Here is a 25,112-nt window from a genome sequence, read left to right as displayed (position 1 = left end):
GAAATAAGAATCAGCAACTGATTCAATATCACCTGTTTTGACCTATTGACAGGGTTAGAATTGTTGTCAACAGGTTTTCAGTGTCACCCCAACAAGTCAATTAACTTTTAAAAAGTGTGTAGTGGAGCTACAAAATTCATGCAATTGCCTCGGTATCAGCAAGTTTTTGATGTAATGCATAATTGTACAGAAGAACTTCAGTTTATGTTTTGTTCTATTCACCAATTTTTAAACCAGGTTGGCACTGAATTCACCACAATCCTGTATAACTTCATGTGTAACAGCAGCTGTGTTGGAGGAATGAACCGGCGTCCTATCCTCATCATTGTCACCTTGGAAAACAGGGAGTAAGTAGCATGGGCTCCTTCTAGATTGGGGTTTGAGTTTACATAAACACATTTACCAAGTGAATTTCATAATACTCTATGACTCTCCCACTTGCACTAGAGTAGTGCCTTTTTTCTTTATTCTGATACTAAAATACATCTCAAAGCTATCTGGATAAGGATAGTGTAAAATGGGTATGGCCTAGTTGTTGCCACTTCAACATTTGTAGAGGTGCATAAATTATTGTCTTGTGTCACAGGTTACAGAAGTTAGCTGATGAAGTTAGCTCCCAAAAAGAGAGAATTTGTACAGGCTGCTTTGAAACTTTGGCAAGGACAATGTGAATTTATTTGGTACCTTTCTCATTCTCTCACTATGTAGTATCCTCATTGTCCGATGGTTTCTGAACCCATAGAACATAGAACAATACAGCACAGAACAGGCCCTTCGGCCCACGATGTTGTGCCGAACTTCTAACCTAGATTAAGTATCCATCCATGTACCTATCCAAATGCCGCTTAAAGGTCGCCAATGATTCTGACTCTACCACTCCCACAGGCAGCGCATTCCATGCCCCCACCACTCTCTGGGTAAAGAACCCACCCCTGACATCTCCCCTATACCTTCCACCCTTCACCTTAAATTTATGTCCCCTTGTAACACTCTGTTGTACCCGGGGAAAAAGTTTCTGACTGTCTACTCTATCTATTCCTCTGATCATCTTATAAACCTCTATCAAGTCACCCCTCATCCTTCGCCGTTCCAACGAGAAAAGGCCGAGAACTCTCAACCTATCCTCGTACGACTTCCTCTCCATTCCAGGCAACATCCTGGTAAATCTTCTCTGCACCCTCTCCAAAGCTTCCACATCTTTCCTAAAGTGAGGCGACCAGAACTGCACACAGTACTCCAACTGTGGCCTAACCAAAGTCCTGTACAGCTGCAACATCACTTCACGACTCTTGAATTCAATCCCTCTGCTAATGAACGATAATACTCCATAGGCCTTCTTACAAACTCTATCCACCTGAGTGGCAACCTTCAAAGATCTATGTACATAGACCCCAAGATCCCTCTGTTCCTCCACCTGACTAAGAACCCTACCATTAACCCTGTATTTCGCATTCTTATTTGTTCTTCCAAATTACCATGTTATTGGTAATTTTCTGTACCATGCTGTATTCAGTCCAATTGCATCTTGAAGGTTTTAAAACATCCTCAGGTTTTTTGCAGAATATTATTCGATGTAAATGAGATACAAGAGTATAAATAATGAATGTCATTCCAACATCTTTGGTTCCTGTACACAGTTAATTTGTATGTTACAAAGTGTTTTGGATCCAATTTATAGATTTGGTGATGAGTAATGAGTCCGACTTGATTAGGAAGCTTAAGGTGAAGAAACTCCGTGAGGTGAGTAGTTGTAATAAGTTAGAATTCACCCTGCAGTTTGAGAGGGAGAAGCTGGAATTGGATGTAACCGTATTACATTTGAGTCATGGTAACTACAAAGACATGAGGGAGGAGCTGGCCAGAGTTGATTTGAAGGTGAGCCTAGCAGGGAGGACAGTGGAGCAGCAATGGCAAGAATTTCTTAGCGGGTAATTCAGGAGGCACAGCAGAAATTCATCCAAAGAAGAAGAAACATATGAAGGGCAAGATGAGGAGCAGTTGAGGACTCTTGGTCTGCACTCAATGGAGTTTAGAAGGGTAGGGGGTGTGGAAAAACAGATTGAAACTTCCAGAAAATGGAGAGGCCTGGATAAAGTGGATGTGGAGAAGATGTTCCCACTAGTGGGACAGACTAGGACCCAAGGACATAGCCTCAGAGTGAAGGGGCAATCTTTTAAAACTGAGATGAGGAATTTCTTGGGCTGAAGTGTGGTTAATCTGTGATACTCATTACTGCAGAGGAGGCTAACACATCAAATGTATTAAAGGCAGAGTTACATAGGTTCTTGATTGGAAAGGCGATCAAAGATTACATGGAGAAGGCATGTCAGCCATGATTAAATGGCAGAGCAGATTCTATAAGCCGAATGGCCTAATTCTGTTCCTATAGTTGTGGTGTCACAGTTTTAATGTAATGGCATGTGGTAATGTCACATTCTCTTGTGTCTAGTGGTCAGGTTCTTGGCCGTCGCTGCTTCGAAGCTCGTATTTGCGCTTGTCCTGGCCGTGACCGCAAAGCAGATGAAGACAGCATTCGCAAACAACAAGTGACTGAAGGAACAAAAGGTGTCGACACAAGCAAGCGACGTAAGTAACTACTGAGGCTCCTTCTAAAGTTGGCCTGGCACAAAACCATCATAATTTATATCGGTAGATATTCCAATGCTGTGCATGAGTTTGAGTTCTGTTACATACTGTTCCCAAGGAGAACTATTAGAGTTCCCAATGCTGTACTGACCCAGCCCATTCAATTATATTAGCCCTCACCAACTCCACACAGACATGTCAACCTGTGTGTGCGCACGTGTGCGTGCCATAGTTGTGTTGTTCTTTGCACGTTTTCATTTCTGCATACTGAGGAGCTGTGGACACGATCACAAAAGACAGGACAGAGGCACAAATGAAAGGTTGCTTCTTAAAAAAAGTGGGGTTTTAATTTCATTGTAATTACACAGTTCTCCCTTGGTAGTTGATTGTGACAGCCAGGTGGCATATCAGGACTAGGTCCTCCTGTTAAATTACAGTGTATGGCAGTATTTCACATCACTGCTAAGGACAGTGCTCTCCCAACCAAAACTTTTCTGCAGTTGTTGTTTGTCAATAGAGGTAAACAAATGCTGTGTACAATCTGTCTTTCCCTTGCTTCAGCTTTTTTCAATAGATTTCTACTGCTCTGCTCCATATCAAAGTCAAACACTGGAATTTATTCAGGTTGCTCCATATCTGCACTGTAACCTTGGAGGGCAACAAAACCCTATTAATGTGCATTAGCAGGGTTTCATCTATGCCTTTGCCACAGTAACAGCAGGAGAACAGTAGAACTCAGAGGGAAGCTAAATGAGGTGCTTTTAGTATTAATGTTATTCCAGTTTATGTGAATGAATGATATTAATGCTGACATTCACTTGTATTTGGCACTCGAGCTGTTAAAAAAGTTAGCCTGCTGCGAGGAGATTTATTGCTCAGGTTGAGGTTCTGGATGTAGGTTTGCTCGATGACTAGAAGGTTTGTTTTCAAAGGTTTCGTCACCAATCTAGTTAACATCAGTGAGCCTCTGGATGAAGCACTGGTGGCAGGGCCTGCTTTCTATTTGAGTTTGGGTTTCTTTGGGTAGGTGATGTCATTTCCTGTGGTGATGTCATGTCCTGTTATTTTTCTCAGAAGTGGTAAATGGGATCCAAATCAGTGTGTTTATTGATAGAGTCCCGCTTGGAATGCAGTGCCTCTCGGAATTCTCGTGCATGTCTCTGTTTGGCTTATCCTAGGCTCAATGTGTTGTCCCAGTCAAAGTGATGTCCTTCCTCATCAGTATGTAAGGATACTAGTGAGAGTGGGTCATGTCTTTTTGTGACTAGGTTTCTGCCTGTTTGTCCAATATAGTGTTTGTTCCAGTTCTTGCAAGGTATTTGTAAATGACATCAGTTAAGAAAGTTCTTTTTAATGTTTTCTTATAGTCCGTCATGTGAATCAGGGGATCCAGGTAGCCTCAATCAGTAATAAGAAACGACGACCAGGCGATGAGGAACTGTTTTATTTGCCAGTAAGTTTTCAAATTTTTACTTAAATTTCTCCTCTAGAATTTATGATATAACTGATTGGTAATTGGTGTATTTCCAATTTAAAGAAGTACTGTTTCAGCCAACTTTTTTTTGAACAGCATCCCATGGATCTGTATTTGTCAGTTTTTTTTTGGAGCAGTTCTAAAATGTTAATTGTCATATTGTATTATCTTGTCTTAAAACTGGTGCTGGAATTTCAGTGCCCAATGCATTATGGTACTATTCAGCTGTGATTATTTACTGAAGTGGCATGGTGTTGAAACCTCATTTCTCTCTGTTCATGCGCACACGCTCCAATTTTCACTGTTCCTGTCTCTCTTTCAGTGCAACATGTCTTGGTTTAGACATCATGAATTTCAGTTGTTAGGGAATTCAAGCTGAAAGGTCCATCATTTTACATCCATCTATTTTGAAATTCCCTTACTGTAATCCTGATGCATGAGCTCCCACAGTAAACAAACAGAATGAAGCCTGTAAACTTTGACATTGACTATCTGTTATCTCCTCCTACCTGCTGCTTGATATATTCATTTAATGGTGTCAGTCTTTTCTAACTCTGAATTGTGCTTAAACCCCTCTAAGCCTCCCAAATCTGTTCACATTTTGCTACGTCAACTGTGGGATAACTTTAGTTGCCATATTCTTAAGTTGTAGAACTCTTGTCCAAAACCATTCCCTTTTGCTGCTCCTGTCAAGCTTCACAACCAAATCGTTTGATCAATCCACCATTCATCAATTACCCAATCTCAATCTTTTTCCTGAGACCTGCAAATTTTCACTACAGAAAGTACTGTATACATGTAACTGTCTCTTGTTCTTCCTCTGTATCTGACTAATTGCACTTTCTTTGATGTTCAGATAAGAGGACGAGAGACTTATGAAGTATTGCTGAAAATTAAAGAGTCACTGGAGCTGATGCAATTATTGCCACAACACACGATTGAGAACTACAGGCAACAACAGCAGCACCTGCTGCAGAAACAGTAAGTTATCACTTTCTGATGCAGATACAATGAACCTAATGGCCCCTCTCTATGCCCTAATTTTTGACTTTTTATGGTTTAACGCTTTAACACAACCTCAGTTGTGGAGAGGATAACATCTGACAGCCGGTGATCATGGCAGTGATCCATTCGTGTAACCCAGCTGCTGTGTAGCCAATTGGCTGAGCCCCACAAGTCATTAGCTGCATTAAACTCTCTGCCAGTTTTCATGGGATGTGGACATCATTGGTTAGGCCAGAATTAATTGCCAAACTCTAATTGGCCTTGTGAAAGTGATAACAAGCCTTGAACCACTTCAAACTATCTGGTAGAGGGAGACCAGATCTCTTTCAGGAAGGGAGTTCCAAAATTTTGACTCAGTGAAGGAACAGGGATTTTGTTCATTAAGAATAATGTGTTGAGTCATTATGTTTTCCACCACCACACCGTGTGATGAAGGATAGAATAGGAAGTAATTAGCTCGGATTCCATTCAATGGCACTAGTCAAGACCGAATGGAGCATGGAAATAGTTTGGCTAATTAGAACAGTGTCTTGTTTTAGGCACTTAATTAGTAGAAAGACCATTAAACTCAATGAGGGGACAGTGCAGATCCATCTGAATGATGATTATGAGGTTAGAAACAATGATTATGAGATGAAGTCCCCTTCATGCTTTGATCATGATAACATCATATAAAATTGCCAAATGCCACAACAATCCAGTAGAAAGTCTTTTCTGCACTTTAATGAACAAAATCTAATATTTAATCTTTATCTAATATTTAATCTTAATCTACTAATTAAGTGCCTAAAACAAGACACTGTTCTAATTAGCCAAACTATTTCCATGCTCCATTCGGTCTTGACTAGTGCCGTTGAATGGAATCCGAGCTAATTTCATCCATGCAGCACTACTTTGTTTTGTGTATCTTAGAAATGCAGAAACAAAAATCCAGAACTCAGTCATTTACACTAGCTCTCTTTTTCATTTTTCCTTTTCCCATCATACTTTTTGCAAAAAAAGCTCTGCAGTTGAACTGCTTTCCTATACTTTCATTCAGTACCTCAAGTGTGGGATAGTGAAATCTGAGGTGCCTTTACCTTTCTGAGCTTGAGTCTGCACCTGGCTTACCAAGTTTGTGGGAGAATGAAGCAATCTTGAAATATTGCATTTATCTTTAAAATTTCATGGTTGTGTTTATCAATTTGAATTCATAATAGGAGAAATCCTAAAATGTATTGTAATGCAGCACCATAACTCCAGCTTCCAAACTGTTTTCTTTGCAGTTTTAAGTTGTTATTGGAAGTTTCCTTGGATCTTTTATGCCTTTCACACTTTTTTTGATGTCTGCTTCATGGTCATGACATTTCATTTGTCTGTCATTATTTATTTTACTGTTGCTTATCTGTGTAACTGGCTGTTTTGCTTCCATTCTTTTGATTTGGAAATGCTAATAGAAGCTATTCCTCTTGTTTCACTTTAGTTTTATTGTGGTGGATGGCTTGAGGATGGCTAGTGGTATAGCACCCAGTATTCTGAATGATGAGTAGGCAGAGCCTCATATCCTGAGAATTTATTTATAACCAGCGTTTTGGAATAGGCCAGACCCCCTCAAAATATTTTGAAAAGGTAGCCCAGACCCTAACTTTTCTAGTTGTTTAAGGTGCATATTCCAGGCATGATGCAGCTGGTCAAACCACTCAGTTTTAAACAACACAATTTATTTACAGACTACCAATGAAACACAAAAAAGAACAGAGTATAGAATAATGTAACCTTACTGAAAACCCTACTGACTCTATCGCAACATAATGATGCTGTTCCAATTTCCTACAATATCCCCATAAATACACTCCCTGACAAAAAGGTAAATTCAAACCCAGGTTCTTACAAGGGAGATATTAGAAAGCAAATCAGCATGCAACCTCTTTTCACTGTAGCTGTTTCTTTGGGTCCCAAGCTAAAAGCTAAACCAAACTAGAAAAATCCCTGAACTGGGAGAACTGCCAGTCCCCTTTCATTGTATGAATGTTTTTTAAAAAAAATGAAAAGCCCTTTTCCTTGATTGTTGCCTGTTAGCTGTAATCAAAGTGACATAATCCCAGACAAACTAGAATCTCTGTCTTTTATAACCTCCTTTGGAATAAAAAAAACCAAGGACAACATGACCTTGTTAAAGGAGTAGCAGACATCGCACCAGACATCTTCCTGAAAAGTGACAGCAAAACAAAACATGCTCCAAGTATAAGGCAGGTCGATCAACATCTGAAAAACATAGGGTCATGGAGTAATAAAAGATATGCAGCATGGAAACGAATTCTTCAGTCCAACTTGTCCATGCTGACCAGATATTCTAAATAAATCTTGTCCTTTTGCCAGCATTTGGCCCCTTATCCCTCTAAACACTTCTTATTCATGTACCCATCCAAATACCTGTTAAATGTTGTAATTGTACCAGCCTCCACCACCTTCCACTTGCAGCTCATTCCATGCATACACCTCCCTTTTATGAAAAGGTTGCCCCTTATGTCCCTTTTAAATCTTTCCTATCTCACCTTAAACCTTTGCCGTCTAGCTTTGGACTCCACCACCCTGCAAAAAGACCTTGTCTATTTCTCCTATCCATGTCCCTCTTGATTTTGTAAACCTCTATAAGGTCACCTCTCAGCCTCTGATGCTTCAGGGAAAATAACTCCAACCTATTCAGCCTCTCCCTATAGCTCAAATCCTCCAGCCCTGGCAACATTGTTGTAAAATGTTTCTGAATCCTTTCAAGTTTCACAAAATCCTTCCCATAAAAGGAAACCAGAATTGCACATGGTATTCCAAAAGTGGCATAACCAATGTCCTGTATAGTTGCAACATTACTTCCCAATTCCTATACAATGCACTGACCAATAAAGGCAAGCATACTAAATGCTGCCTTCACTATCCTATCTACCTGTGACTCCACTTTCAAGGACCTATGAACCTGCATTCCAAGGTCTCTTTGTTCAGCAACACTCCCCTGGACCTTACCATTAAGTGCATAAGTCCTGCCCTGATTTGGCTTTCCAAAATGCAACACATCACATTTATCTAAATTAAACTCCATCTGCCATTCCTCAGTCCATTGATCCATCTGACCAAGATTCTGTTGTACTCTGAGGTAACCTCCACTACACCTCCAGTTTTGGTGTCATCTACAAACTTACTAACTATACCTCCTATGTTCATATCCAAATCATTTATATAATTGACAAAAAGCAGTGGACCCAGTGCCGGTCCTTCTGGCACACTGCTGGCCACAGGCTGCCAGTCTGAAAAGCAAACCTTTTACCTTTGAGCCAGTTCTGTATCCAAATGGCTAGTTCTCCCTGTATTCCAAGTGATCTAACCTTGAAAACCAGTCTACCACGAGGAACCATGTCAAACACCTTACTTACGTCCACTTAGATCATGTGTTGGTACCTAACCTCATCTATCAGCATACCTTTGCTTTCAAATTCTCATCCATTTGCCATATGCTTCCTTCTTGTAGTCTGTTTCTCCAGAAGACAGCCTGTCCCCTAAAAGTGAATACAATAACATTCAAAAGAGAAAGAATGGGCCTTGAGAGGGATTTGTGAGCTGTCCCCTTGCTATTCACAGTCCCAGTACAGTTTCATACAGGCTGGGAACTTTCACTGTCAGTTGCTGTGAAATGAGCAGTATGTGAGTTGCCAGATACACCAGCAACTCAAAAACCAAGGTGTACTTTTAAAAGCAGCCTGAAGGCACAATTAATGTGATTGGAATTATTTGGTGGCTTTGAGTTGTTTCCTTCTGTTCCACAAAATTGGATGAAGATTTTGTCATTCCAGAAAACTGGCCGTCATGTATCGTTTCCCCAGTGCTCTGTCGAAAAGAGTTCAGTAAACAAGTCTCAACCACCTTTCCTTTCATAATTACTCAATATTGTAAATCACATTCCGTAATCCATCAGGTGCATTGATCTGATTACATTAATTTTATACAGAAACGTCACCATTTGCAGATGTATTGCAGGATCCACTTAATGGATCCTGTTTAATATTTTAATTGTTTTTAGAAACAAATGTCAGAGGCTGAGGTGACAAGCCCTTCTTTAATGCCCAGCCCCTGATCTCATGCTGCGGATTACTTTACCTTTTAACTACTGCAGTCTGTGAGCTCGGGTTGCTCCATGGTGCTAGTAAGTGGATAGCTCCTATCATCATTTCGTTCCCTGAGCCTGCCTGTCACATGACCTTGTGTTAATTTGTACACATTTTTAAGCATGGGACTGTTCACTTGCCTAGTTCAATAAGATTCTCATCACTTTAATCACTTTTTAAATGGAGTCTTTCTGTTTGACTGCATTTGAGGCCCTTGACTGTCAAACTTGCAAGTACAAGTTGTACATAAACAAAAGATTTACCTGGTGCTCACTTCCAGAACTTTATAGATAACCATAATCTAATGGTCTTGGCATTGGAGGACTGATACCAAGTGATTCAGTTGACAGCATCTTATGGGCCACAAACAAGTGAAATGAGGGATTTGCACAGTGATATCAGTGGCTGAATTAGATTTCAGAAGCATAAATCCCCTTTAACTCCTGCTACCAGTTTGATTGTCTGTTTGATCATGCCCTTTCAATATGAGTCCAGTAATTCTGAATCCAAATAAATATATTCAAAACCACAGTCTCTTCCACAGAAATTGTCATGATCATGAAGACAGAAAAGTCTAAGACAAGGAGTTAAATCTGTCAATCCTTATTGTATTTTTTCTCTCTCTTTCTCTCTCTCTCTCTGTCTCTGTCTTTTTCTCCAATTCCTTTCTCCAGTCTGCTGAACGCCTGCTTTCAAAACGAACGCCTGGAGTCAAACTGTGGCAAAAGACTGTTAATGAAGGAGAAAACATCCGATTGTGTACAGACTGAGAACACCTTACATAACCTGGGAAGAGGGGGGTGGAGCGAAGAGAGCACAACTCAAACCTTCCATTATTTATAAAAGGGGAAACCCCCAAGAACCGAATTGGTGGTGTTCAAAAGGGATGCATGTTCCACTTCAAGTGGCACAAGAACCTGGTGTTCGTTGGATTTATGAAGTGGCCTGCATTTCCCAAATGCTACAAGAGGAGATCACCTGGCATTTACTGATGCCTTTCAGTTAGCGCTTGTTACTGATTTAACGATTTCATATCTTTGTTACAGGCAGTTTGTAAGCAATTATTTCTATAGCACTCCATCTGATGTGGCATTAAGTTCCATTCCAGTGAGCGCATTGTACACCATGACCACATCCCCAGTAGAACATGTATGATCACTAAGTATTGATTCTCAATTAGCAAGGGCATGAGTATGAATCCCACTAGCAAGCTGTGAAATCAAACTCATTCAATCTGTAATCTGGCTGGTATCAAACAATAGCCAGGGAAGCTGCTATTTAAGTTTCTGCTCCTACATATTATGGTCTTAATTGTATTTATTATTTGTTCAAGGGTACATGTCTAACTATCATTTTAATCCCATTGTGCAACAAGGGGTGGTTGGTGCATGTTACTTTGTCACCATGGTCCACATTCTAAGGAAAATTAGCCATTTAAAAACACAAAGCAAGTTAGGGGATTCTTGAGGTGAAAATATTTTGCACTTTGATGTACTAAAGCTGCCTTAAATATGCCATGATCCTAACCTGTCATGTTTCGTTGCGAGGTGGAGTATTCCCTCAACCAGAGAAGCTAACAGTGCCAATTGCAGAATACTATTTTAAAATACATCGACATCACTGAATTAACAGTCTTGCGTCATCCTGTGCTTTCTGTGAACCTTTTCCATGATGTTCATGTTCACATTTCTATTGGAGATGCCACATTGTTGGAAAGATGGAATTGCAGCGTGACAAGTTTATGTAAACATTCTGAATATGGACATGAGAATTAATAATCAAAATATAAATGTGTGGCCTTACTAAAGTTTTACACAACTGCAACATGACTTTCCAGCTTTTATACTCAGTGCCTTGACCAGCAAAGGCAAGTATGCTGTCTTTATCACCTCATCCACTTGTGTTGCCATTTTCAGGGAGCTATGAACTTGCATGCCACGATCCCTCTGTATTTCATGCTCCAAAGAAGCCTGCCATTTACTGTATCCTATCCTTTTGCATTTGATCTCTCAAACATCACCACACTTGTCCAGATTAAATTTGATCTGTTATTTCTCCACCCAACTTTCTAATTGATCTACATCTTGCTGTATCATTTAAAAGTCTGCCTTATGATTTGCAACACCACCAAATTCTGTTGTCTGTAAAATTGCTGATTAGTTCACCTACATTTTCATCCACATCATTTAAAAATATGATAAACAACAAGGTCCTATCACTGATCCTTGCGGAACACCACTCATCATTGATTTCCAGTCAGATAAGCACTCCTCCACAACTAACCTCTGTCTTCTATGATCATGCCAATTTTGTATTCAACTTATCAACTCAGCCTGGATCCCACGTGACTTAATTTTCTGTACGAGCTAATCACGAGGGACCTTGACATATCCTTTAGTAAAGTCTATATAGACAACATCCACTACTGTGTCCTCATCAATAATCTATGTCACTTCCTCAACAAACTCAATTAAATTTGAGACAGGATCTTCTCCCACCTAAAGCTGTGCTGACTATTCCTAATAATTCTATTTTTTCCAAGTGCAAGTAAATCTTGTCCCTAAGAATCTTCTCCAGAAACTTCCTAAACACTGATATAAGGTTCACCAGTCTATAATTTCCAGTCTATATTTTCACCAGTCTATAATTATGCCTTTTGCCTTTTTTTTGAACAAAAGAGCAACATTGACTATTTTCCAGTCTGAGACCTTGCCTGTGCTAAAGAAGTTTCAAAGATCTGTGTCAAGGCCCCAGGACTCTCCTCCCTCAGTATTCTGGGATTGATCCCATCTGTCCCTGCAGACTTATCTACTTTAATGTTTTTCAAGACATTCAACATCACCACCTTCTCAACATACTCTAGAATATCCCTAATCTTACCATCATTCATGTTCTTGGTGAACAGTGATGCAAAGTACTTATTTAGGATTTCACCTATTTCCTTGAGTGCACCTACCCTTTCTCTCATTAACCTTTGCTTCTGATATACATACGAAATATCTTGGCATTCCCTTTAATCCCAAGGACATTTCATGGACCCTTATAGTCCTCCTAATCTCCTTTTTAAGTTCTTTCCTGTTTCTTTTATATTCTTCAAGTGCATTGTATGCTTTCAGTTTCTAAAACCTTACATATACGTCCCTTTTCCTTTTGACTAAACTCAATAATTCTTGCTATCCTTCTCTTTCCTCCTGACAGGAACATGCTGGTCCTGAACTCTGATCAACAGGCCTTTAAAAGACTCCAACGTGTCAGATGTGGATTTACTTCAACTAGTCACCTCTCATCTAATTTCTTCTGTTCCTGTCTAATACTGTCATAATTAGTCTTCCCCCAGTTTTGCACTTTCACCCGAGGACCAGTCTTATCCTTATCCATAACTATCACTAAACTTATGGAATTATGTTCATTGTTCCCAAAATACACCCTCACTGAAACTTCAATCACCTGGTCAGCCTTATTCCCCAACGTAAGGTCTAGTATGTCCCCTTCCCTATTTGGACTATTTAAATATTGTTTCAAGAAATCCTCCTGGATACAGCCAACAAATTCTGCCCTGTCTCAGGCCCAGTCAATATTCAGGAAGTTAAAATCACCACAACAACACTGTTATTTTTGCATATTTCCATGATCTAGAATTATATCGAATCCCTACAGTGTGTAAACAGGCACTTCGGCCCAACAAGTCCATACTGACCCTTCAAAGAGTAACCCACCCAGATCCCTTCCCCTATCCTACTATTCTACATTTACCCCTTACTAATGCACCTAATGTACGCAGCCCTGAATGCTATGGGCAATTTAGCATGGCCAATTCACCTAACCTGCACATCTTTGGATTGTGGGAGGAAACCGGAGCTCCCAGAGAAAACCCACGCAGACACTGGGAGAATGTGCAAACTCCACACAGACAGTCGCCTGAGGCTGGAATTGAACCCAGGTCCCTGGCACTGAGAGGCAGCAGTGCTAACCACTGAGCCACCTGCTTGTATATGTGTTCCTGTATCTCTTGCTGGCTATCAGGACACCTATATGGTAACTCTTCAAGTTATGATCATCATTTGTTTTCTCATCTTTCAGTTGCCAGTCTAGAAGTGAGTGAATTTGCTGGCTGAGGTTTGAACTCTTGACCTGTGACTCACTAGACCAGTACCATAATCACACTGCATGGTACATGGTTTGCAATTCAAGTTTTAAGAATTTAATAATTGAGCTTGGTCAAAAAAGAAGTATTTTCCTTCATGGGAAGAATGAACAGAAGAACCCAGGCAAATCTTATAGGTTTCTGGCCCTGTTTTCAGACTTGTTGAATTATTTAAAATACAGTCAGAAGAGAAAACACAAAACTTGAAGCATCTAGCATTTTGATATTGGATTTCTGCCCCACAATTAAAGAACATGTTATTGGGACGCAACACAGGGAAAGGCACCAAATACACCTCAACCTTGTTGTGCTTTGTAATTCTTCAAGAAACTGCTTTTTCTTTGCCCATTTTGGTGAGAAAGGTAGCTGATATTTGCACGTTGCTTGCAGGGCAACAGAAGAGAATTATTTTTTTCAGTTAAGCTTGATAATAAAATAAAATCCGAAGATCATACCAGATTGAAGTATGAATAGTGTGCTGCAGTCTGTAACTCAGTCGAATCAAGGGAAGATGTATTGGGTTTTTTTCTGAGCTTTTTCCTGTCACTTATGCTGAATTATAATATATAATCCTCTGATCTAATACAGTAAATTTTGAAATCCTGACTATTGAAGTAACCTTTCAATTGTATTGAGATTTTTAAAAGTTGATATTCCCATTTTATAAATGTCATGATGTTAAAATTCAGCAACCCTTCGAGAATGACATATATAATCTATTATAATCATAGAGTGGGCCTGTATTTTGGAATCACAGCATTGTTGAATTGGCTTACTAGTTTGACTTATGTTACCAAGTGAGCCCACTGTCTGTAAATAAAACAAAAGGAAAATGGTAAATTTAGGTAGATCCCTCTCAATTTAGGATGACAGTTGGACATCAGGGAATTGGAAAGTATGGTGTTCAGTTATACTGAACCACACAGATCTGTGTGTGTGTCGTACAATGGTTAATTATATTGACACACACAGATGCACAAAGTATTATACTGAGTCATATTGATTTCTGCGCATCCAGGTATACATTGTATCATCAAGAGTTGGATTAAAATGCACAGATCCAGTTATACGCAGTATCACACTGAAATGTTTCTAATCTAACCATCCAGTCCTGTGAAAAATGGTCACTTGGACAGGCACCTGTAAAAATCATACACCAATATGAATTACTTGTCTTGGGAAACATGGAGAAGGGGTAAAATTGAGGAGTCCAGGGTAGAACCTTTGTTGTTAAATTTTTGATTTTTAAAAAAAAATGACGAGTCTAAAAAGTGATTGTGTCCTCCAGTAGCTTGTTAGCAATATTGTTCTCTTCATCAGTGGTGAGAGATCCAAGTGTTGGGGACCTTGGTACTGGAGACTGGGACCACTTGCACTGAACTGAACTACTTGGCACATTTGTGATTCTTGCCTGATGAAATACTCAAGCAGATTGTCCTCAGTGTTTACTGAAGAGCAGAAATGTAAGAGTTTGTAATCACACTTCACCCTTGGAGGGTGGTTCTGCCATTGACATAATTCCATCTTGTTATCTAAGAGTCATTTTGCGATGGGTTACTATTTCTGTTTCATCATGTTATGTGAAATGAGGTGACATGAGCTGGCCTTGTGTCAGAAATTCTGGTTTTATTGTACATATTGATTTTATTTTGTCTCAATTTATGCATAATATAGATAATGATCTCAAGTAGTTGGCTGCATTCTTTATTGGCTTTTAATTTCTCAGCTCCCCCCACCCCTGATCCCACCTGATCTAGTCTGTTATTGCTCTGAAATATATCATTCAGTGATATCTTCACATTAGGATGAAATAGGTTCATTGTAATCATTTATTGTTAGTACTGATTTGCTTTTGAGGCTGTGATCTTCACAATATATTTTTTTCCTACAGTATCCAATATTAAGGAATCTCCAGAGACGTGATGAGATATTAATTTGATTATTTCAGGTTCAAAGTGCAGGACTCTCCACATTAAAAGGACAATCAATCTATCCGACTGTGGTGAGAGTTTAGCTCCTTAGGGAGCATTCAGGAGCACAGCATGAGTTTGAGATTTTTGTTTGCTGTCTATCTGAGGATGGGTGTACAAGGAACACAATAATTCTATGATCCAGATTTCATTAATTTTTTTTGGCTTATTGATTTGATAATAGGAAGAGCCTTTTGCTGTATCCTATGCATTTTCTGAACTAATACTCACTGAATAGTCAATGCTGTCTTCTGAGATCAGTACCCTCAGGAGTGTCTTGATATTTGCAAGGGATCCCCCACAGAGAGGTCTGACCAGCACCAGTTAAAGATGCAAGCATTTGAAGGCTGCGTTGAATATTGTCTAATTCTACCCATTAAACATTTCAATTCAAGAGCACCATAAGCAAGTAAACTTTCTGCAGGATCTGATCCAGAACCCATCTTTGCTGTGTGCAGAGACCATAAGACATAGGAGCGGAAGTAAGGCCATTCGGCCCATCGAGTCCACTCCGCCATTCAATCATGGCTGATGAGCATTACAACTCCACTTACCCGCATTCTCCCCGTAGCCCTTAATCCTTGTGACATCAAGAATTTATCAATTTCTGCCTTGAAGACATTTAGCGTCCCAGTTTCCACTGCACTCTGTGGCAATGAATTCCACAGGCCCACCACACTCTGGCTGAAGAAATGTCTCCGCATTTCTGTTCTGAATTTACCCCCTCTAATTCTAAGGCTGTGTCCACGGGTCCTAGTCTCCTCACCTAACGGAAACAATTTCCTAGCGTCCACCCTCTCCAAGCCATGTATTATCTTGTAAGTTTCTATTAGATCTCCCCTTAATCTTCTAAACTCCAATGAATACAATCCCAGGATCCTCAGCCGTTCCTCGTATGTTAGACCTACCATTCCAGGGATCATCCGTGTGAATCTCCGCTGGACATGCTCCAGTGCCAGTATGTCTTTCCTGAGGTGTGGGGACCAAAACTGGACACAGTACTCCAAATGGGGCCTAACCAGAGCTTTATAAAGTCTCAGTAGGACAACAGTGCTTTTATATTCCAACCCTCTTGAGATAATTGACAACATTGCATTCGCTTTCTTAATCACGGACTCAACCTGCATGTTTTACCTTTAGAGAATCCTCAACTAGCACTCCCAGATCCCTCTGTACTTTGGCTTTACGAATTTTCTCACCGTTTAGAAAGTAGTCCATGCTTCTATTCTTTTTTCCAAAGTGCAAGACCTCTCATTTGCTCACATTGAATTCCATCAGCCATTTCCTGGACCACTCCTCCAAACTGTCTAGTTCCTTCTGCAGCCTCTCCACTTCCTCAGTACTACCTGCCTGTCCACCTAACTTTGTATCATCAGCAAACTTCGCTATAATGCCCCCAGTCCCTTCATCCAGATCATTAATATATAATGTGAATAGCTGTGGCCCCAACACTGAACCCTGCGGGACACCGCTTGTCACCGGCTGCCATTCCGAAAAAGAACCTTTTATCCCAACTCTCTGCCTTCTGTCAGACAGCCAATCCTCAATCCATACTAGCAGCTCACCTCGAACACCATGGGCCTTCACCTTGCTCAGCAGCATCCCGTGTGGCACCTTATCAAAGGCCTTTTGGAAGTCTAGGTAGACCACATCCACTGGGTTTCCCCGGTCTAACCTACTTGTCACTTCTTCAAAGAACTCCAACAGGTTTGTCAGGCACGACCCCTTACTAAATCCATGTTGACTTGTACTAATCCGACCCTGCTCTTCCAAGAATTTAGAAACCTCATCCTTAATGATGGATTCTAGAATTTTACCAACAACCGAGGTTAGGCTAATTGGCCTATAATTTTCCATCTTTTGTCTTGATCCTTTCTTGAACAAGGGGGTTACAACAGCGATCTTCCAATCATCCGGGACTTTCCCTGACTCCAGTGACTTTTGAAAGATCTCAACCAACGCCTCCGCTATTTCCTCAGCCACCTCCCTCAGAACTCTAGGATGTAACCCATCAGGGCCAGGAGATTTATCAATTTTAAGACCTTTTTGCTTTTCTAGCACTTTCTCTTTTGAAATGGCAACCATACTCAACTCAGCCCCCTGACTCCCTTTAATTGTTGGGATATTACTCATGTCTTCCACTGTGAAGACTGACGCAAAGTACTTATTAAGTTCTCCTGCTATTTCCTTATCTCCCATCACTAGGCTTCCAGCATCAGTTTGAAGTGGCCCAATGTCTACGCTTGCCTGTCGTTTGTTTCTTATGTATTGAAAGAAACTTTTACTATCATTTCTAATATTACTGGCTAGCCTACCTTCATATTTGATCCTCTCCTTCCTTATTTCTCTCTTTGTTATCCTCGATTTGTTTTTGTAGCCTTCCCAATCTTCTGATTTCCCAGTGCTCTTGGCCACTTTATAGGATCTCTCTTTTTCTTTCATAGATTTCCTGACTTCCTTTGTCAGCCATGGCTGTCTAATCCCTCCCCGGATAATCTTTCTCTTCTTGGGGATGAACCTCTGTACAGTGTCCTCAATTTTACCCACAAACTCCTGCCATTTTTGCTCTACTGTCTTCGCTGCTAGGCTCTGCTTCCAGTCTATTTTCATCAGTTCCTCTCTCATGCCCTCATAATTACCTTTATTTAACTGTCACACCATTACATCCGATTTTGCCTTCTCTCTTTCAAACTGCATACTGAACTCTACCATATTATGGTCGCTGCTTCCTAAGTGTTCCCTTACTTTAAGATTTTTTATAAAGTCTGGTTCATTACATATAAATGGCCATGGCTGACAAAGGAAGTCAGGAAATCTATGAAAGAAAAAGAGAGAGCCTATAAAGTGGCCAAGAGCACTGGGAAATCAGAAGATTGGGAAGGCTACAAACACAAACAGCGCTTCCTCATGTGGATGAAAGCCAATGGAGAGTTGTCCTACAGTGCTCATGCATCCATTTTCATTTCCTGGGTTAGAAGGAAATGAAATAAAAGTAAAGAGGGTTTAGCCACAGAACTTTAAAAAATGAGGCTAATAAATCTTGCAGCCATCAGCATATCATTTTCTTGTTCCTGAAGTTTCCCACCACCAAATGTAATGGTCGAATTATGCACAGTGCTATTTGCGAAATTCTCAGTCATTGCACTGAAGGCAGAGTTGCTCCAGAGAAACTTTGTCTGAACTTCTGCATTGGTCATGTACAATCTTTTTCATTTTCCTGGTTGGGACAGCTAAGGAATCAAAACTCTGAAAGGTTGTATCACTGGGCTACTGCTGGACAGAAAAGGGTCCTCTATAAAGATGTTCTGTGTTTTTTTTCTATCTGGTCTTTTTGACTATGGTTTTCAGTATGGGGTAATTGTGTACATTCTGGATTGATGCTGATATCTGTACTGATCCTTTCAATAAATCTAGCAACTGGAGTATGTGTGATGTGTCTCTTTGTTTTTTGGGGCAGCTCCAAATTTCTGAGGAGCTAGTATTTTGTGGAGAATGTATAAAGGGGAGCAGTGGTTCATCTGGAAAGGAAACCAGTAAACGTTGTGGGAAATGCTGAAATAGAACTCTCAGTATGATTGCGAGGTCAGGAAATTCACTAAAATTTGTAATGTAGAAACACTCAGTGCATTTATGTATATATTTCAACCATCAGAAGAAATCTCTTCTGAAGCTGTTGACTAATTGTTAGAATGCATTTCCCCCAGCAATGTCTGGTTCATTGTCCCTTCATCTCTGTCTATGTGACTTGGGGTCAAGGATATTACAGCAGAATCCTACTCCATATAATAAAAGTTTGAATGTCGCAAGAGTTTCTGGATTCAGTTTAAGATTAGAAACCTCCATTAGAGCTTCTGTCTGAGTTAGAGGTTTTCAAGTTTTCACCCCTGTCCTTGGCATGTTTGCTGTCACCATGAGGGGAGCCCTGCAGTGCTAGAGATGCTGTCTTTATTGAGACATTGTACCATGGTTCACATTTGGGTGGTGATGCCATAGCACTTGGAGGAGGAGCATGGGTATACAGCCCTTGGATCCGATATTTATATCCCAGGCAACATCACTAAAATTGATTCAATTGATCTCCGCCCTGAAAGTTTCCAAAATGGTTGCCATGTTTGCTGACATCTCTGATGTAATTTTTTATGAGCATTTCTGAGACACTAATAAAATGCACAGTTTTCTTTATACATTTACAAGCTCACCTTCAAATATGACAACAGTACTATACACAGGTAGAGAAGGTGCATTTGAATTCTCATCAGAAAGATGATCTTGGGCTGTGCATTGTGCTGATAGAGTGGACCACTCTCAAGGTGGATTGAGAAGTGAATCAGTTGTCAGAGGCTCAGGATTAGTGTTAAAACTCTGAAGGGAAGGAGTAAAGGAGTAGTTCCATTACAGTTGGATTTTAGAATGCAGAAAATGTTCTTACCAGGTAAAGTTAAATCAGTCCTGGTATTTAAGAGTAGTGGATCGAAATGACGAATATTAGTAGTTTTTCGGTTGAATCATGAATTGGAATCATGATGAATTGCTCCAGTGGGAGTAAGGACCAACATGGAGATAATGAGCCAAGTAAAATGCCTTATTGCTGTCATTTTGCTAATGATGCATTTGAACTTGCTAATATGATGGTGATATGTATAATAATAGCATTTTGGGGAATTGGTGAATGTTATTTTCAAACCAGGTTTACATTTTACTATTTCTGTTTCAGGCCATCGATGCAATCACAGCAGTCCTTTGGGCCCTCTCCCTCTCCAGTGAATAAAATGGCCACCATGGGGAACAAGTTGCCTTCTGTCAGCCAGCTCATCAGTCCGCAGCGCAATGCACTCACACAAGCCCCCATGCCCCCAGGAAGTATGGGTAAGATCCAGTTTGTTCTCTTATGTGAAGAAACTACTGATTCCTTTCTTGCATCCTAGGCACATGTATGTGTGATGGATGATGCTTCTCGCTAAACACTCGCAGCCTTTCTTTCTTCATTTGCAATACTTGATCATTAGGCAGGACTTTTGTTCCCTTGATTACCAATATCTATTTCTACCCTAAAATATTCAAAGACTCTGCTTTCATTGCCTTGTTAGGAAGAGAGTTCCAAAGATCCTTGACCTTCTAAGAAACAAAATACCTCTCCTCACCTCTGTCTTAAATGGACAACTCCATATTTTTAAATGGTCCTGAACTAAGTTGTTTCCTGATGGACAGGGATCTGAACTAATTTGCTAGTCGTTGCTCCAGGCCACATTTTTTGTATAAAGCACAGTGTGTAATGTTGAGGCTGTAATGGATAGAGAGTGGGTGGGTTATCTCGAGCATAAAGCTGCTTAGAAGCATGATGAGGGCTGTTTCTGATCAGTTATTTTGTTTCCTCAGTTCCTCAGATGATGAATGTTCCTCAGATGATGAATGGAGACATGAATGGGTTGAGTCCCACGCAGGGATTGCCTTCACCAATGGCTTCGACTTCACATTGCACACCGCCTCCGCCTTACCCGTCTGACAACAGCATCTCCAGGTCAGAGGTGGTGATGAGATTACTCACTTTCTTTGTAGAATTAGTTTGCATAAAGTGGACCATTTTCATAGAGCCATGAAGCATTCCCTGTTTATGAAATTTCAGACCATCAATCTGTTAACGAATTGAATTAATCCCACAGTAAAATCTGAAAACTGATTTACTTTATACTATGATCGGCTCAGGTTTATGTCATAAACAACAATATATTGAGTTTTCACTGGCAGCGAGCCTTTATTTTCTTCAATAAGAAGCCCACAATCTTAAGTTTGCAAGGTATTCAAACTGGAGACCACACACCATATGTGGTCACTGAGCCAAGATAAACCAGTTCAACACTGGCCAGGGTTAAATTCAGTCACTTGAAAGGTTTAAAATTGGTAAGGAGGTGGTATTGGATAAGCTGTCTGCACTTAGTTGACAAGGCACCAGAACCAAATGAGATGCATCCAAGAATAGTGGGCGGCACGGTGGCACAGTGGTTAGCACTGCTGCCTCACAGCGCTAGAGACCCGGGTTCAATTCCCGCCTCTGGCGACTGACTGTGTGGAGTTTGCACATTCTCCCCGTGTCTGCGTGGGTTTCCTCCGGGTGCTCCGGTTTCCTCCCACAGTCCAAAGATGTGCAGGTTAGGTGAATTGGCCATGCTAAAGAGCCCGTACTGTTAGGTCAGGGGTAAATGTAGGGGTATGGGTGGATTGCGCTTCGGCGGGGCGGTGTGGACTTGTTGGGCCGAAGGGCCTGTTTCCACCCTGTAAGTAATCTAATCTAATCTAATATTGAGAGATGTGAAAGTGGAAATTGCCAGGGCACTGGCCGCAATGTTTTAGTTTTGTTTAGACTCAGTGGTGCCAGATGATTGGAGCGTTGCAAACATTATGCCTTTGTCCAAAAAAGTGTAAGGATGAGCCTGGCGATGATAGACCACCTGGTTTGACTTTGGTTGGGAAACTTATAGAAACAATAATTTACGAAAAAATTAATAGTCACAATGATGAATGCAGGTAATTAAGGAGAGCCAGCGTGGATTTTTTAAGGAAGAATCTATCTTAGCTAACTTTCTGGAGTTCTTACGATGTTGTAACAGAGAGGGTTAACATGGGTAACTGTGTTGATGTAGTGTACAGGAACTTCCAGAGAGCATTTGGTATGTTGCCATGCAACAGACTTGAGCAAATGGAATAAAAGGGACATTAACAACATAGATTTACTGAGTGACCAGAAACCGAGTAATGGTTATTGGATGTTATTAAGACTAGGGTAAGCTTTGTATTTGAATTTCCTGGGAATCAATGTTGAGATCTTATAGATCTGTATTGATGATCTATACCTACAGGACACAATTTCAAAACAAACAGATTTTGTAATTACTGTAAATGTTGGAATCATTATAAACTGTGAGGAGGATGGTGTCAACTTCCAAAGGATGTAGACACATTGAATTGGGCAGATAGATGGCAGATGAAGTTCAATGCAGAGAAGTAAAAGGTGATAAGCAAGTCTTGGACAAACAGTACAAAATAAAGGATACATTTCTGTAGGGAGTGCAGGAGCAGAGGGACCTGAATGTTAATGAACTGAAGTTGTTAAATGTAGCATGACAGTTTGAGAGAATGGTTAATTGCCTGTATTTCCTAAATGGGACCATAGATTATAAGAGCACCAAGGGTATGTTGAACTTGTATAAGGCAGTAATTCAGCCTCAAGTGGAGTACTGCGTTCTGTTCTGGACACCGCATTTCAGGAAGAATATGAAGGCATGACAGAAGATGTTTGAGAATGGATTCAGATATAAGAAACCTAAGTCAAGATAGATCATCAAGTTATTAGGCTCTGAAATAAACTGCTGGAGAAAATATGGTTATTTGCAAAGAGTAATGGGAAGAAAACAGTATGAAACCCATTTCTTCACCCATTGATTGGCTTTCCTTAAATTCTGAGCCTGACCTAGAATTATAGTGAGACACAACATGGAAATATATCCTTCAGTCCAACTTGTCCATGCCAACCAGATATCCTAAACTGTTTCATTTGGTCCATATCCCTCTAAACCCTTTCTATTCATGTACTCATCCAGATGCCTTTTAAATGTTGTAATTGTATCCACTTCCATTTCCTCTAGCAGCTCATTCCATTCATGCATCATCCCCTGCGTGAAAAAGTTGCCCCTTAGGTTGCTTTTAAACCTTACCCCCTCACATTAAAACTATGCCCTCTAGTTTGGGCTTCCCTACCCAGGGGAGAAAAAAAAGGCCTTGACTATTCACTCCATCCATCACCTCGTGATGTTATAAACCTCTGTAGCATCACCCCTCAACCTTTGACGCTCCACCTGTTCTCACTGCTCTTGCCCCAGTATTGAATGAATCACAAGTCAGCAAGATATGTCTTTAAGGCATAAACAAGTCTTTTCCTATTTAAGTCTCCATAGATCGCATCCATACCTACCGTAAATGCACAAATCAACCCCTCAATTTCACATTCCAAAGATATTTATCTTATGAAATAATATTCTTTGAGCTATTTGATTTAATTTTCCCAATTATTCCTATTCCTTTAAAGTTGCAGCCTGTTCATGATTAACGCCGGTGTGGGTGAATTGAGACTAAAGAGAAATTTCACTGTAAATGAACCAATTTCAAATTCTCCAAGTCGTGAAAAATCCTTGACTACTTACAGGGATCTTTACAGTTTCAACTGCGCATGTTTGTTCTTTGCAGCAAAGTTTTGAGGGAAGGGTCCAGGAATGGTCGGTACAGATTAGGAAGCTGCGGAGTTACTGGGTTGGACAGAGTTACTTTATAGTCCCAATTACTCCTTCACTGAGGGAAAGGAAGAATGTAGCAATCCCCCCCCCCCCACACACACACACACACACCTTGGCAAACTGGAGCTGCTGCTAGAAATGAGAAATCTCTTCTGCATCAACTGTGATTGTCCCAGAGTTGAGTAGCATGCTGCTTCCTTGCCTTTGAATTGAAAGATTGTGGATTCAAGCTCCACTCCAAGACAAAGAAAGGACGGCAGATTTCCTTCCCACATAACTAAACCAGAAAGGGTTTTTACAAGAGTTGACAGTGGTTACATGGTCATCGTTAAGTTCTTTTTCATTCTAGATTGTTATTGAATTCAAATTTTGCCATCTATAATTGAATCCATGTCCCAGAATGTTAGGGCCTGGTGCATTGACATAACCACTGCACCACCACATCCCCCAGTAATTCAGAGATCCAGCTCCAGGACATCTCTGCAGGAGTTGCTCAGAGTCATTTTCTAGGCCCAAATGTCTTCAGCTGCTTCATCATTGATGACCTCTCCATCATAAAGTCAGAAGTGCGTTCACTAATCAGGACTATTCATAACACCTCAGGTACTGGAGGTCCATGTCTAAATGCAGAAAACCACAGACCATATTCTTGCTTGGATTCATGATTGGCAAGTTATACTTGTGCCACAAAAGTTTCTGATAGTGACCATCTCCAACAAGAGAGAATCCAACTATCACCTGTTCACATTCAAAGGCATTGCCTTACTAAGTCCCATACCATCAACATTTGGGAGGCTACATTGACCAGAACTAGCTATTTAAATACTATGGCTACAAGAGAAGGTCAGAGGTTGTGAATACTGTGACACATAACTCCCTCCCTGACTCCCCAAAACCTGTCCAACATCTAGATGGCACAGGGTGGCTCAGTGGTTAGCACTGCTGCCTTGCAGCGCCAGGGACCTGGGTTCAATTCCAGCCTCAAGGGACTGTGCAAACGCCACGCAGGCATTCTCCCCATGTCTGCCTGGGTTTCCTCCGGGTGCTCCAGTTTCCTCCCATAATCCAAAGATGTGCAGGTCAGGTGAATTGGTCATGCTAAATTGCCCATAATGACAGGTGCATTAGTAGGGAGTAGGAGAATTGGTCTGGGTGGGTTACTCTTCAGAGGGTCGGTGTGGGCCGAAGGGCCTGTTTCCGCACTATAGGGAATCTAATCTAAAGAGGTCCGGAGTGTGATAGAATACGTCCCATTACCTTGGATGGGTACAACTCCAATAGCACTCATGAACTTTTGTCATCCAGTACAAAGTAATCCCCTGGGAAACAAGGAAAATAGGGGCAGTCTGGACACTATACTTCTGTTCTTTCCCATTGTGTGAAGGAATTTCTCATCTTAGTCCAAAATGGCCCACTACCTATCCCAAGAAAATCGCTTTGTTCTGGACCCTGGTTTGATTTGCACTTGACCTAACACCTTCAATTCTTGCACTCTTCACCACTGACCTGCAGGGG

At 40.7% G+C, this 25,112-nt stretch overlaps 1 protein-coding gene across 3 annotated transcripts in view; it reads left to right on the top strand.

The window, feature by feature from the left end:
* The window catches only part of tp63 (tumor protein p63), a 116,408-nt gene that overhangs the window by 86,070 nt on the left and 5,226 nt on the right, over positions 1–25,112 (top strand). For all 3 annotated transcript variants that reach the window (XM_087993413.1, XM_043702555.2, XM_043702556.2), the window contains exons 5-10: positions 238–347; positions 2,450–2,586; positions 3,954–4,039; positions 4,917–5,041; positions 20,027–20,178; positions 20,689–20,830. In XM_087993413.1, the coding sequence (XP_087849539.1) occupies positions 238–347; positions 2,450–2,586; positions 3,954–4,039; positions 4,917–5,041; positions 20,027–20,178; positions 20,689–20,830 (752 nt within the window). The remainder of the gene's footprint in view (positions 1–237; positions 348–2,449; positions 2,587–3,953; positions 4,040–4,916; positions 5,042–20,026; positions 20,179–20,688; positions 20,831–25,112) is intronic.

The sequence above is a fragment of the Chiloscyllium plagiosum genome, unplaced genomic scaffold (assembly GCF_037043375.1).
Source record: "Chiloscyllium plagiosum isolate Xiang-an unplaced genomic scaffold, Cpla_swu_hap1 HiC_scaffold_13, whole genome shotgun sequence".
Taxonomy (NCBI): Eukaryota; Metazoa; Chordata; class Chondrichthyes; order Orectolobiformes; family Hemiscylliidae; genus Chiloscyllium; species Chiloscyllium plagiosum.
Note: the sequence above shows the minus strand (reverse complement) of the source record. Positions and strands in the feature narration are given on the sequence as shown.